The 14,261-nt window shown below is 30.9% G+C and overlaps 1 protein-coding gene across 3 annotated transcripts in view; it reads right to left on the bottom strand.

Moving 5' to 3' along the window:
• The window catches only part of LOC118191489 (hemocyte protein-glutamine gamma-glutamyltransferase-like), an 87,344-nt gene that overhangs the window by 44,042 nt on the left and 29,041 nt on the right, over window positions 1-14,261 (bottom strand). For 2 of the 3 annotated variants that reach the window (XM_085813076.1, XM_085813078.1), the window contains exons 2-4: window positions 8,751-8,932; window positions 6,052-6,264; window positions 5,525-5,788 (exon numbers count right to left, since the gene is read on the bottom strand). In XM_085813076.1, the coding sequence (XP_085669202.1) occupies window positions 5,525-5,788; window positions 6,052-6,264; window positions 8,751-8,916 (643 nt within the window). In that variant the 5' untranslated portion in view covers window positions 8,917-8,932. Of the gene's footprint in view, window positions 1-5,524; window positions 5,789-6,051; window positions 6,265-8,750; window positions 8,933-9,743; window positions 9,907-14,261 lie in introns of those variants that run through there. The other variant, XM_085813077.1, reaches the window with a different exon arrangement.

The following is a 14,261-nucleotide window of genomic DNA, read 5'->3' as shown; positions in this document are numbered from 1 at the left end:
ATTAGCAACACACGCTGTGCATATGTACGTTGTTTACAATCATTACAGTAATTAGAACAAAATTGCTGACTTTATTAACGGATGATAACCAACTGATCACCGAACGCCAGGATCAAACTAACTTTCTTATTTACACATAAAATACCCTTATTCTTCAAGATAACTCTTATGATGAGGAGGCACTACAATATTTAGGGATTTTATTTTTGATAGATCGGCTTTACAATTTACAAATACACTTACAACTTCTGTGATGTGAAGTAACCTAAGCTTACCCTCTAACAGATGTCTACAGAAGTTACTGGAAAATGTGGGGAGCTATCGCTCCTAATGTTATTTAATTGCATGCCAAATATGCAATATAAGCGACTTGCTTTGACGCTAAGAAACAGATTATTTGCAAGAATAGCCTAAGTTTTATACTTAGAACACCCGAGTCAAGATCTGATGTACTTAAAATAACCACACACAGTCAGTATCCCTCAGTATCTCCTTCACAGCTACTGCAAGCGACATACGCAGGTCAGACGCAGCAATGTGGTGCAAGTTCCGACGTGTTCATAGTTAAGATTATTATCTTATTTTTAAACTATGCCACTTGCTATTCAATTTGTATAATCTTCCTGTCCGAGCCAAGAAGAAGTGGGATATAATTTAACTTTAAGACTAACTGTTTGCAAGTAGATGGATAACTATGCACACTTTGTTATTGAAAGTCACAAATATTTGTGAACGATGTTAATAAGTTAAGGAATATACATCCGGCTTATAAAATAATAAATGTTGTGTTATTTTTAGTAGCAGTTTCTTAGTTTTAATTGAACTTCTGTTTCTTTTTTCGCTTCCCACCACAGTACGGAGAAAGACGTGTAGAGTGTAGAAATGAGTGAATAATCAAACTATGCAAATTTTCCGACTCTTTACGTCCTTCAGTCACCATAAACCGATAAGATGGCCAGTTCTGACAGGAATTTTCCAATAGAAATGTCAACTGATAGCCAATGCCGCCTAAACTTGGCAATTATGTCCAGAAGTTGATGTACATAGTGGAATTAGAAGTTGATGTACATAGTGGCTTAGCTTGTGCAGTTAAAATGGCGAATGAAATCCATCCAAAACTCCATTGAGTTCACATTAAATGAGACAAGAGAAATTTGTTTTATTTATACCTTAGTGCTAACTTAATCAGTATGTTGCAAAATTTTAAAGATGCTAATACATTTCATTCTATACTTCATTTCAAACAGCTAATACATTTCATTTCAAATAGTCCTATTATATATTTCTAACACTTATCACATCTTGTTGAAATTTTCTCTTTGAATGTAAAACACAGAACAGAAAATATTTCAAAATTTGAAATGATTTAAAAAAAGTGCCGCCTCGGTCCTTCAACTTATAAAGGGTCTTGCTTCATCCGTGTTCGAAAAATTTAAAAATCTTATATGAATGTCTGAGTATATTAATAACCGAACGCTTAAATGCGCTAAGACTTCATTAGCAAAATAATCCTCCTCCCTTTCCATTTGGTATATCTGATGACAGTAGGATATAAAATGCCACTATTCCAATACACGTTACACGTGGGGAAAACTACGAAAACATCCATGCAGCCAGCCCGTTCACGGGATTCGTACCTCGAACCGAACTACCAGTGTTCAGCGACTTTACCGCTCGGCCGCTGGTGGGTCCCTCTCAAGGGAGTTTGCTAGTATGGTAAGAAAAGCCAAAGATCCTCAAATTCGTCTCCCGTTGTGTTTTCCATCAAAACTGGGATTTAAATTCCCCGTTCTCACGGGTATAAAGCGTGGCCTTTGAGATTAGATGGCCTGGTCAGCTGCAGAATCACGTGATTTGACGTCACGTAAAGGCGTCTGAACTTTCACCCTTCGCACTGCATTGTGTGGACACTGCAAGCGAAGACTTCTTATTGCGTTTACTGCGTGCTGTATATTTTTATTATTCGTGTCTTTTTTATTGCTAAATTTAAGTAATGTTGTTAAGGATATTTTCGTTTTTAAATTGAGATTACTAGTTAACTTATTTGTTAACAAGAATAACGATCGACGTCTACGTAGAGCCGTCTTCAACATGCCTGCACGATGTTGCGTTCCAGCATGCAAATCCAATTACGATGGCACTAATGAATATGTATCAGTATTCAAATTTTCAAAAGATACAATAAAACGGGATTTATGGATAAAAAAAATTATTTCAAGTGATCGCAACGTTGTGTGTTAAAAACATTTCGAAAAGATGATATTATTCGCTATGATTATTTACCAACAAACGAAGATACTTTTATTCAGATGTGTAGAGGGCATCCTAAATTAAATAACGATGCTTACCCATGCATTTTTTCTGGTTGTCCAAAATACTTATCTGAAAGTCCAACCCCTCAGAGGATGAGCAGGGCGGAAAAAAGAGCTAAGATGAAGAAGCATATTTTTAATGAATTTTTGAGAAAGGACAAAATAGCATCATTTGAGAATTTTTCTTCTATGTTACCGAATAAATTAAATATTTCAGATACTTCAAATATTATTTTACACAAATCTGTTGCTGGTATTTATATTTTATTGCTCAGTTTTCATCCATATCCTAAAATTGAGAAAAGTATCTTTGTATCGCTTCATATAGATATAGCAGTTCATCTAGGAGATAACGTTGTTCCAGTTGAAAGTAAAGAAGAACAGTAAAGAAGTTGAACAGCATTCTTTACTGGTCAAACTTACCGAGATATATGTACAAAACATTAACATGTTTGATGATCATGAAACTTGTTTAATGTGTGGAATTCCCTTCATGAAACTTGTTTAATGTGTGGAAAAAAATAACGAGCACCATTTCAAATATTTGTTTAAACAATTATACTAAAGTTCTTCAAAATAATATGCATACAAAAATCAATGAAAGGAAACTTAAAAAAGTCAAGAATACGTGATGAAAAGATATGAGTATGTAAATGGACATTGTTTTATTTTTTAAAAATAGTGTACTAAATATGATGCAGTTCAAATATATTTTCAATAATGTATCTTTTACATTTAAATTTATTAATCCTTTTGCTGTTTCCTTATTATTTGATAATACTTCATAATTTTTCAAAATAAATTCTCAATTGCGATTAATTATTGTTTCAGTATACTAGTACAACTTGCACAGTATTTGCTAAATAGACAGAAATGATGGTTTGTTCTATGCATAGTTGTTTTGAGGTTTTCGTTGGCAAATTTATTGATTTTACGCTTTTGTGGAACATTATATGGATGGCTTTTATTTGTAAATATATTATTTATTATGCATCTTCATATAACTAATAATGTAAATATTATTAAATGATGTAAATATTATTATAATTATTGCTATAGATAACATATAAATATGTGAAAATTATTCGTTTTCTGTAATATTGCAGCAAAATTGTAATTTATTTAATTAACAAAGTTTTGAGATTTAAATTTTTTCTGTGGCTTTTCTGTTCATTTTATTATATAGTAATTTAAGTGGATTAAAAATAGATTTGTATAATGTTTGGAAGCTCTGAAATATTTATAGTTTTAAGGAAAAATTATTTTTTATGTCTTTTAATTTTCTAAATTATATTTACTTTTGTTAGTGAATTATTTATATTTCTAAATCTTTTCATTCCTTTCATTCCTCTCCTTCTCAAACTGTAATGACATTTTTATGTTAATAAATAACAGCCTTTTTATTTACTTATTTCAAAACTTTCTTTTTTGAGAGTATCCTAACAAATTATTACAATACAGTGTAAAAAAAATGCACAAGATAACCTAAAACATGGCATAGAAAATTTCGTGAATATTTCTTAAAAAATAATATTTATTAAGTTATTAATCTTAACTGCAAATGAATATAAGTTTTCAAGTCTCTGGAAATTTAATTATTATGCATGATTAAAAACAAAACACTCTAAACATCGAACGAAACGCTCGCATTCAAATCTGAAGCAAAGAAAGTCACGGAAGGATCGGACGCCTTTCGTGACGTCACTCGTAGCTAACCAGGCCATGTTATCTCGAAGGCCATGTATAAAGTCGGTCACCCTCTGTGGTACATCTTGAGCAACGTTGTCTGCGATGAGATGGTTAAATGACCGATGAGTACTGGCCTTTCTTGACGAAAACATTAAGTTGCAAATGTCTGGCCATTTTGAAACAACATAATTCCGATTCGTCCTGTCACAATAACAAATATGCAGTGGAGTGAAACTTCAAACGAAATAAGTTTAGATTCACCGCTTTAATTTATCGCAGATTTAAGCTGTATTTTAAGCTATGTACTTAAAGCTATATTTCAAACTGAACAAAATGCCAGTTTTGAATTCCTTAAAATAGAAGTAAATAAATTTAATGCTGAATTTTATTACACACGTTATTACATCATAAACAAATCCATAAAGTCATGAGTGACTTCAGCTGATTCAAAGCTTTCTAAAAGCAAGAACTTAATGAGAGACAAGATAGAATATTAATTAAAATAATGATAATAAAACTCTAAAACAATAAATAAATAAACAAAACAATAAATTAAAAAAACTATGATTAGCAAACATTGATAAAGAAATTTAACAATAGAGCGTGAAATCTAAAATAACATTTTATTAGAACATTTATTATATAAAATTTATGGTTTACTAATCATTAATATATTCTGAGTTTTATCATGGTTCTAAATTAATGTTAATTAAACTATTAAATTTGTGGTTAGCTTATTCAGTTTCAAATAAATTTGCCGTTTTATTTATTAGTAGTCTAAAACTGAATATTGGTCCTATTGGCACTAATTTATCACTTACGGAGTACTATTCAGATTTATCCAAATTATTCCGTGAACATTAGTGAGATTGCTGAACAGAAATAAAATTTCCTTGTAGATGATTAATATATTCTGTTCAAAAGCGCTTTGTCGTCATACATCTTATTTTTACCCAAACTTGAAGACATTGCCTACATTTACAATAAAGTGGTCCTGTTTCTGAAATAATCTTTTCAGTATTACATGACGATTACCATTCATAAGTTCATTTAAAATATAATTTCTTCTGATATTATGCAAAACTAAAATAAAGATAAAAATAGCCTAATTATTTTTATTTGAACTATATTTGAACCACAAGTAGCGACTTTTTTTAAGGTATTTTTTAGGTGCATTACTGAGAACTCTTTACAACTGATTTTTAAATCTTTTTTTTTGGGGGGGGGGAGCGTTAACACTCGCATTGATGTCTGCCGTTTGGTGTTTTATGTAGTTTATTAGTCAGAACAGTAAATTTTATAAATCTGACCCATTAGCCGACACATGATCTAAATTATTAATGATTGTTAAAAAACCTAAAATCTCAAATATTTTATTGTACAAATAAAGAGAATCAAAGTTCCAATTAAACTGTAAGATTTCAGATTAAGAAAGCATTAGCATGTAAGATACAGTAAGATTTACCAGAGTTACAGACATTCAGGAAGTGGAAAAAATTAAAAAAAATATATAAAACATTTACCTTTACACCAAGGATTGAACAAAATATAAATGCTTTCCTTGCTTTCATAAATTTTCACTTTTTCACTGCCTGAAACTTGCGACTGAATTTTCATGCGCCACAGTCCAACACCTGCCATGTATGGTATTTGAATTTGTAGAGTCACAATAGTTCTTTCAATTCGAGCTAAGCAGATATCCCATTTCGATGGCTCCAATGTGAGAGATTTCTTGTCCGTTACAGGCAACAAAATAAGAGTTCCTTTCCCAATTTGTTTTTTAGGACCTAAATGGTTATGTCTAAGATCAATATTCATATTTTAGAAAATACTCAATAGAAAGGAACTCTGAGAAATTTATACATTGACCAAAAATTTGTTCTAAAAAAATATTACCTAGTCTTAGAATGCCGATTTAAAATTAGTTACAGTATGCACAGCCAATAGTAAACATATGATATTTTATTTCATATTTAATGATAGTCAAACTGAAAATAAAATATAACACTTTAATATAAGCAAATGAAATGGAAAAGTTCAAGGATTTTACCGAAAGTGAAATCCAGTCTAATTTTGTCTGTCTGAATATTGAAAGGCCTGTTGAAACGAATAGCCATGAAAAATGAGTCTCCTCTGCGAAGCACTGGAGATGGTTCCTTTCCCTCCAGTAAATCGTAATTATCTGTATGGTGCGACTTAGCATTGTCATTGCAATAAAATTCAACTGTGTCCACTTCAATCGGTTGTGGCAAAGACCTGTCGACTGAAAAGATGGCACATTAGTTACAAATTTTTGGATATACAAATTTTCGTATACAAATTTTTGGATATACTGTAATCTTTTCAGTGCCTATTTGGCAAACCGATGAAGAGTTGAAGATGAGAGATGACTGCATCTATTGTTGATGACAGATCTCTGGTACTTAGAATACGATTTTGCATTGTGATTGCAATAAGATTCAACAATTGAGATAAAGATTTATCAGCTAAAGAAGTAAAACACATCAAATCATATAAACAAAATTCAATTTCTATACTTTCTCAATAAATTTGATAAAGCTGTGAAACGTTGCATCTGAGAGGTGAATGCATCTGCTGCGGGTGATAGACTGTGGGCCTATGATTAAAACAAACAGTTTATTCTAACTGAATGTAATGCACAAAACTGGCATCCATGGGTATTTTGCTTATCTTTTCGCATAGCAATCATAGAAGAGTACTTTTGGATGAACAAAATGTAAGCGCTTTTCTTATATCTTTACAGTTGAACTTCGTTAGCCAAATAAAGTTTAATTTACATTTTTCTCGTATGCGTCATTTTATCGCAGACTCTCTTATATTCTAGATTTGAGTTAGATTTTAGTTACCGTAGCTTGTACCCTTGCTAAGCATGTATTTCAGCTTGTAAATACAGACATTATTAAAGGATCATATGTTTCAATGACAAGTCCAGGAGACTAGTAATTTTGCTCTGTAATATTTTACTTCATCCCTCACAAGGGGTGAGAGAGAACAAAGCTTATATTAATGTTTCTATGTTTTCACCGTTTAGTTAAGTTATCAGTTATAATACACGTCATATCTTTGAAGAAACATTTGATGGGTAAGAGTTAATAAGCAGAAAGAACCCTTAAAATTTTATGCTTTTTAGAGAAAACGACTACACACATTTGAGATGTGTCAAAAGTTCAAGCCCAGGCTCACAAAATATGGAAGTAGCATCCGTTAACCAGCATAGCTAGTGGTATTTAGTTTTTCGCTATAGAGGGTTTTTAAGAAAGCAAACGAATAAAACGACAGAAATAGGAACTGAACTAAACAGTTTATGTAAGACACATTTGTTAGTGAATTAAATTAGATTAACACGTTCAAATAGGCTAAAGCATATACGATACACTTTTCTAAAATTCTGCCTTGATCGGGAATTGAATCTGGGATGCTTAAAACTAGACCTAAATTGATTTTAAGCGTTTTCTTCCTATTTTTGGTTCATTTCCTATTTTTCTAAGAACCTCTTCTTTTTATTCTCATTCCCATTTTCAACTGCATTGCATCTAATTGTTTCGAAAGTCTGGAAACAAAGCTTTCCAGGGTTAACAAGTTCCTGATTATAATATTCATGATGTACACTGCGGGGAAAATAAAGAAAAAAGAAAAAAGACAGTTCTATATCTCCCTTTCTATTGAGCCGATTGACAAAATTCAAATTGCGTTTTTCACGTCTCGAAAGTGCGACTTAGGATATGTATTAGATTTATATTTAGCATTGTTCTAATATAGGTATTTTGACACAAAATCTAACTTTTTCTGAAATAACATACCATTTTTTTTCCATATTTCGATTCTACGACTCAAATTATGCCTAGATATAAAATTTTGTAAAATTTAGTGCGAAATTTACGGAGAAATTCAAAAATTTATCTTGGCGCAATTTCTTCAGTTTGCGCCAAGGATAATTTACTTGCCGAACTTCTTAATATATGGCAACCTATTTTCCTTACCCTTCCATTATGCCCCAGTAGAAAAAGGCACCTCGTTCCTGCCTTTTTAAATTGTGCATGAGCGGAAAAAAAGTCACATCATTCCTAATTTCAAATAATTTTAACAAAGTGTCTAAACCACATTTGATGTTTTAACGCTTTTAATAAATATGCCAAATTTCAAAACGCGCCAATCTATAAATTCACGTATATCTTCGGAAACCTTGAATAAAAAACTGTAATTTTTTGCAGAAATTTGTCTACTTTAAGATGATGGTAAGAATTATATAGATTATAATTCAAAATGTTTTTTGAAAAATTTATAAAAATTATTTTAAAATACAAATTTTATACAGACAGAATTTGTACATACAAACATTTGTACATAGAGAAAAAGACAGTAATTATGATATTATTTGAAGTTATGCTTATCATATACAGGAATATAGTAAATATACTTAGCATATAGAAAATATAAAATTTTAATGGCTTAATAATGTTAAAAGATTAGCTTTTGCATACAACTCAAAAGAACCGAGGAATTAAATCTCGATGTACTTAAAAAATTTCAGTCGTACTCAAATATAATAAATTTCAGTCTGTGTTTTAAAACTTTATTATAACAAGAGAAAAGGACGGTTTTGAGATATAAATTACATGTTGAAAAATAAAATATTTTTAATAAGACTGTTGCAAATATTAACTGGATGCTATTATTAATATAAATTTAAAAATATAAAATATTGACTCGGATACATTTGATACATACCTTCATCTACTATGTTGAATTCCCTTCTGCGTCGCAAAGCGTCTCTTCGAAATCTTTCTAAAACATCATTCAAATAATCGAGATTTTCTTCTATGGGAAGAGTGGATCTGTTTCGGCGCCCATAGCCTCCGACATGGTTACGAGCAGGGCTCAAGGTTCGTGACATTTAGCAAAAAACTCCGCTAAAATATTGAAAAATCGACGATAAATATTGGTTACTGTCATACTTATTCGAAATCTTAATATTAAACTTTCCGTTTGTTTGGAAATAGCTTAAATTTAAACAAATAGTTCAAAAGGGAACTTCCGGATGTTTTTAATTAGATGTTCCATGAATTAAATGTATTTTTATTTAAATCAATCAAATCAAAAAGTAAAAAAAAAAATAATATTTTTAAGAACTGCACCTGTTGCTTTTAAACAGCTTAATTTGTTAATTAATAAGAAACAGATTAAATATGAAAGAATAATTAATAACTTGATAATAAAAAGATAATTTTTCTGAATGGTAACAGTCTCGAATGAAAAGTGAAACAACGCAAAATGGCGTTTTGATGCTAATAGCCCTTTTGGGCTAATAAATGGATTGCAAATACAGTTATTAAAAGAGTTAATATATACGAAAGTAAATAACACGCTAAAAAGCTCTGCAGTCATTTATGCTAGGATTGTAATCAGAAGTACGTAATATTCAAATGAAATAACGAAGAAAAACATTAATAAGGAATTTTTAAGTATCCCGTAATGTCATAATAATTACTATTATCAATTATATAGCAATTTCTTCTTTTAATATCAAGATCATAATACAAGTTTGGTTAAGCTCAGACAATCATCTGACAGTTATTTTAAATGTAATGAATACCTTTTTTTCAAACAGAAGCAAAAGGGAAAACGAAGGAAAAACATACAAATGCGATTAATTTTTAAAAGGCTAATTTATTATATTACTTCATTAAAATCAAGAGAAACAGAAACGAATTGAGAATATACCAGGACTTCTCGTCTTCATCCCAAACAAAACTTTTATCATATTCCCAGAATAGAAGTTCTCACAAATTCCATGTTCTAAGACCCTAATATCTCTTGTCATTATGGCGATTATTAAAAAGATATGTAAAGCTCTTTAAACTCAAAACAACCTAAGTAACACCTGAAAGTCATCACTCAGTCCGATGAAGCTATCTGATTGAGAAGCAAGCATGCATTGGAGAACAGCAGCTCTCAAAATAAACTTTCCGCTAAAAGCCACCTAAACGGAGCATAAAAGATATGCCCTGAAACTGCCAGAAAAAACCTGAGCAGTCAATGGAGCCTTGGGACAAGGATGGAAGAAATTATTGGGTAAACCCAGGAACTAAACCTCCGATAATACAGGAGGGAACGCTGGCTAAATATAGCCCCCAGATCTTGTCTGGCCTTAAGGGTAATTATTATGGCTCGTTCGCAATTTGTTACACTTTTGAAAGCTTATTCATACGTGATGTCTGATGGCGACCTAAAAATAAATTTCCCTTGGGAATATGATATTCGAAATTATAAACATTTTTGATATTCTCTACGTGGCTAAACCATGACAACAAAGAGTAGATCTAGGAGTATTTTCAAAATCAATCATTACTTTTTCATAATTCTGTTTCATCATTAACAAAACTAGAAGCACAGGCGGTGGGAATAGGATCCCAAGAGTAAATTTTCGTTTAAGTAATTCAGATTATTACAATCAGAACTCGTATAAAAGAAGTACAAGTTGCTGTGATGTATGATAACTAACATTTACGAGAATCCTGTTGAACCATAATTTTTCATTCGATCTTCTTTTTGTTTATTCTTTGTTTATTCTTACTGATAATTCAATCCATTTCTTGGTCGCTTTCTTTTCTCTCAGGTTTGCTCAATAAATTTCTAAATGTTAGTTTCTTTTACAAGTGATGATATTGGTATAGCAACTATAGACTTGCTGAATATTGAAATTACGTTACCTGTACCAGATTCTTTCGCATTGCAAACAATACTTTTTTTCCAAATCAACTCCAAACTAAACTAACAGTTTCCTAATTTTTAAATTTAGATTGGCGTACATTTCATTTATCTAATATTTCTTTTTTAATCGTAAGTGTAAAACAAGTATAGGCTATTTACCGATACTTGCGAAACTAATCTCATTTTTAAGTTATATGCAGGCTATCATGTACATGAAGAAGCAAATAGAAAACTAGAAGCTAAATTTGGAAAAGAAATTTCTGTTATGTATATGCTCTGATACAAAGACGATTTTTTGTAGATGAATATATTTTTGAAGGGAATATTTAGCAACTGATTTTAGAGCAAGCATTTACATCTGATTTTAAGTGCTAACATTTTTTCCCCGAACGGCTAAAAAGTGATAAATCTATCATCGTTAAAGAAAGAACAATTTTATGTATTGTTAAAAAAACGCTATAATAACGCTGTAATATACGCTATAATCTGTATGCTAGCAGATTATGAATATTAAATGATTATTTTCTCTAGAGGTGAAGCTTGAAATCATTTATGATAAGCATCCTTAATACTTGTTTCTCGTTAATAAATTTTTAAGTTCAAATTTTAAACCTAAATCACACTTCATTTAGTAAATATCGTCTGCAAAGAAGTGACGTAGGATAATTTTTAAATTTAGCTGTGATGAAACAACGTGGAAACAAAATTCAATGGTAGATTTAGAAAATAAAAGTATGTTTAGGAATGGAAACAAAAACTCGACGTAATAGAGTTGTAGTGGTTTGTTTTAATTTTGCAATAGCAATTTTAATTTGAAGCGAACTTTTCCTTTATTTTCTCATTTCCCACCTACGTCTTCTGGTCTACCTACCAGAATGAGTTTTTAGGACGCATTGAGTAAATGAGATAGAAACAAGTGTTTAAACTGAAGTCTGGATTCACTTCATCAAAAAAGAGCAGATTAGAAACGCGTGTCTGCTGCCTTAAAAAAAACATTCAGTAAAATATTCAAAACAATTAAAATACATTTTCTTGCAAATGACTAAAAGAAAAAGATAAAATGATAGGAAAATGTATATTTAACAAGAGAAAAAATCTTAAATGGACATTTTTAAATTGATCAGACAATAGTTTTCAGTTAAAATTTAATTCGAAGCGTTAGAAGTTAAGAAGAATTAAGTAAGCCATTCCCCGGAATTTTTGCATGTAAAACTTCCCTTTTTTCTGTCATGCGTTGCTTTGAAAGTCATGCTTATAATCTTCTTGGATTTACGATTGCTTGACGGACAGGAAGATAAATAGTTTTAGGGTTAAGAAAATATCGCAGTTTCCGTACGTCAAACTAAGCCTTTAAACTGGTTTGAGAGGAAGAAAGCTCATATACTAACTTTTCGTTTCGTTTTCTTTTCTTTCCTTTTTTTCCTCTCTCTGTACCTGGTTAGAAAATTCAGCACGTGGACGTTACCACTTTTAACACTGAGAGTATATGCATACATATGTACTCGTATAGCAATATTCTCAACGGCAGTGAGCTAAAAAGTCGCAGGATACATGCGCCCCGAAAATATTTTATACGACCCGCGAATATATTTCCCGTAAATCACTTAGCATTATTATAAGGTGACCAGATTTTAACATTGGTAAAGCGGGACACCATTTACCGGGGGGGGGGAGGGAGATTCTTGATTAAAAATTTTGGTCTATATGGAGCAACACAAATTTTTATAGAACGCAAAAATAGTATTGTAATATACATTTTTTTTAAATTTCAACATAAGTACAATTTACAAATACAATACATTAAAAAATTGCGTATAGTATTATTTTATTCTTTGGCATATTTCTCATTTGAGTGAATTCTTTTAGTAGATTGCTGTCTTTTTTTTTTTTTTTTTTTTTTTTTTTTTTTTTTTTTTTGTTGTTGTTGTTGTTGAATAACTTTTGGACAACTTGTGATGTACAAGATCTGAAGGAATGACTGTGATTATTATCATGAAAAGATATAAGTCCTTCTGCTAATGCTAATTTCTTTTCTTCGTCTCCATAAATTGTTTTACGAAAGAATTCCTGCATTTTGGAGGAAAATGAAGTAGTATTTAAATATCTTTTATGTGTCTGTGTCCCCGAGTGCTTTGAAATATCATTCTTCCAGCCGGGCGAAATAGAAAATTCACCATTACATTCCTCACATTTTACCATGTGATCGCTTTTGCTTTTTTTAACAAAAGTAAATTCACTTCTTAGATCATCTTTGAATTTGCATCTTCTGTTCTTACTAATCTAAATCCACAGAAGTATTTTATTATAAATTTATAAATTATATTATAAACTTTTATCTATATATATTGCTTAAAAACACAGTAAGTAGGTACATAATTACATGAACATATTTTATTGTTAATTTAAAAATTAAATTAATTTGTTATAAAGTAACTATATTCTAAAAATTATTTAAATAATTTTAATCCTATAATTCTTTATAAATAATAACAGTATTAACTTGTATTATCTTTCCTCTAAATTTGCCGTAACGTAAGTCGTAAGCGTTACTTTCAAGACCGACATAAGACCGACCTTTTGCTGCCACTATAAAATATAAATAATAAGAGTACTGTCTGTTAAATTCAAGAAAATTATGTGTTTGTGAAATAAATAAATAAATTACGTACCTAAATTATCTGAATAGCTGATTTGTTGACATCACTTGTTTCACTAGCACGCAGTACGATGTGTATCGTCTGAGAGACAGTTACAAAATGTTTTCGTCAATGCCAGTGCCAAAAAATGCCATTAAGTCCAAACAACGGAGGTTGAATTCTAACAACTGATCAACAATGCGAACTTTGATTAGCAGTTCTCGTAATCAGTTGTCAACAATTATTTGTTATTATTAAAATTTAACATTATAAAATTCACAAAAAGAATATAAGACACATATCCTGGCGAAGTAGCCACATGGCCGCCGAAAACCGTATTCTCTCGCCGTTCCCTAGCTTATCGTGCATTCTTTCCAAAAATCGGGACTTTTTTAAAACGTCGCGGGATGTGGGACAAATTGTTAAAAATCGGGACTGTCCCGCCAAAAGCGGGATGTCTGGTCATCTTAATTATTATGGCATTAATTATTATGAGAAAAAGTTGAAGAAAAAGTTTAAGATTTTAATGATTAAGAATGAGTAACGTCCCAGAAAATCTAAAAATGGAACTAATTAATTTGCAATGTAACATAAAGTTTATGTAAAGAGATGATACGTATTTGATTAACTTTTATTTGTACTTGCTAATAAATCTTCAGTTTAAGAATTTTTTCGGCAAGAATAACCGCTTTGTTTCGGAATGCATTTATACATGAACAGTGTTTTTCAAAAAAAGAACCAGATTCACCGATGAAGTCCGCAATTTATAAATGAAGAGAGTTTCTAGCAATTATTTTAAGATTGCGCTAAGAAATCAACCCTTAAACCCAGTGCAGGATTTACGTATAAGGTACACAGGCTATAGCTTTGGGCCCCCACTTTACCCCCAAAT

This window comes from Stegodyphus dumicola, chromosome 3 (assembly GCF_044657685.1).
Source record: "Stegodyphus dumicola isolate Sdum_Otavi_A_Nest chromosome 3, ASM4465768v1".
Classification (NCBI taxonomy): Eukaryota; Metazoa; Arthropoda; class Arachnida; order Araneae; family Eresidae; genus Stegodyphus; species Stegodyphus dumicola.
This window is presented reverse-complemented; position numbering and strand designations above follow the sequence as displayed.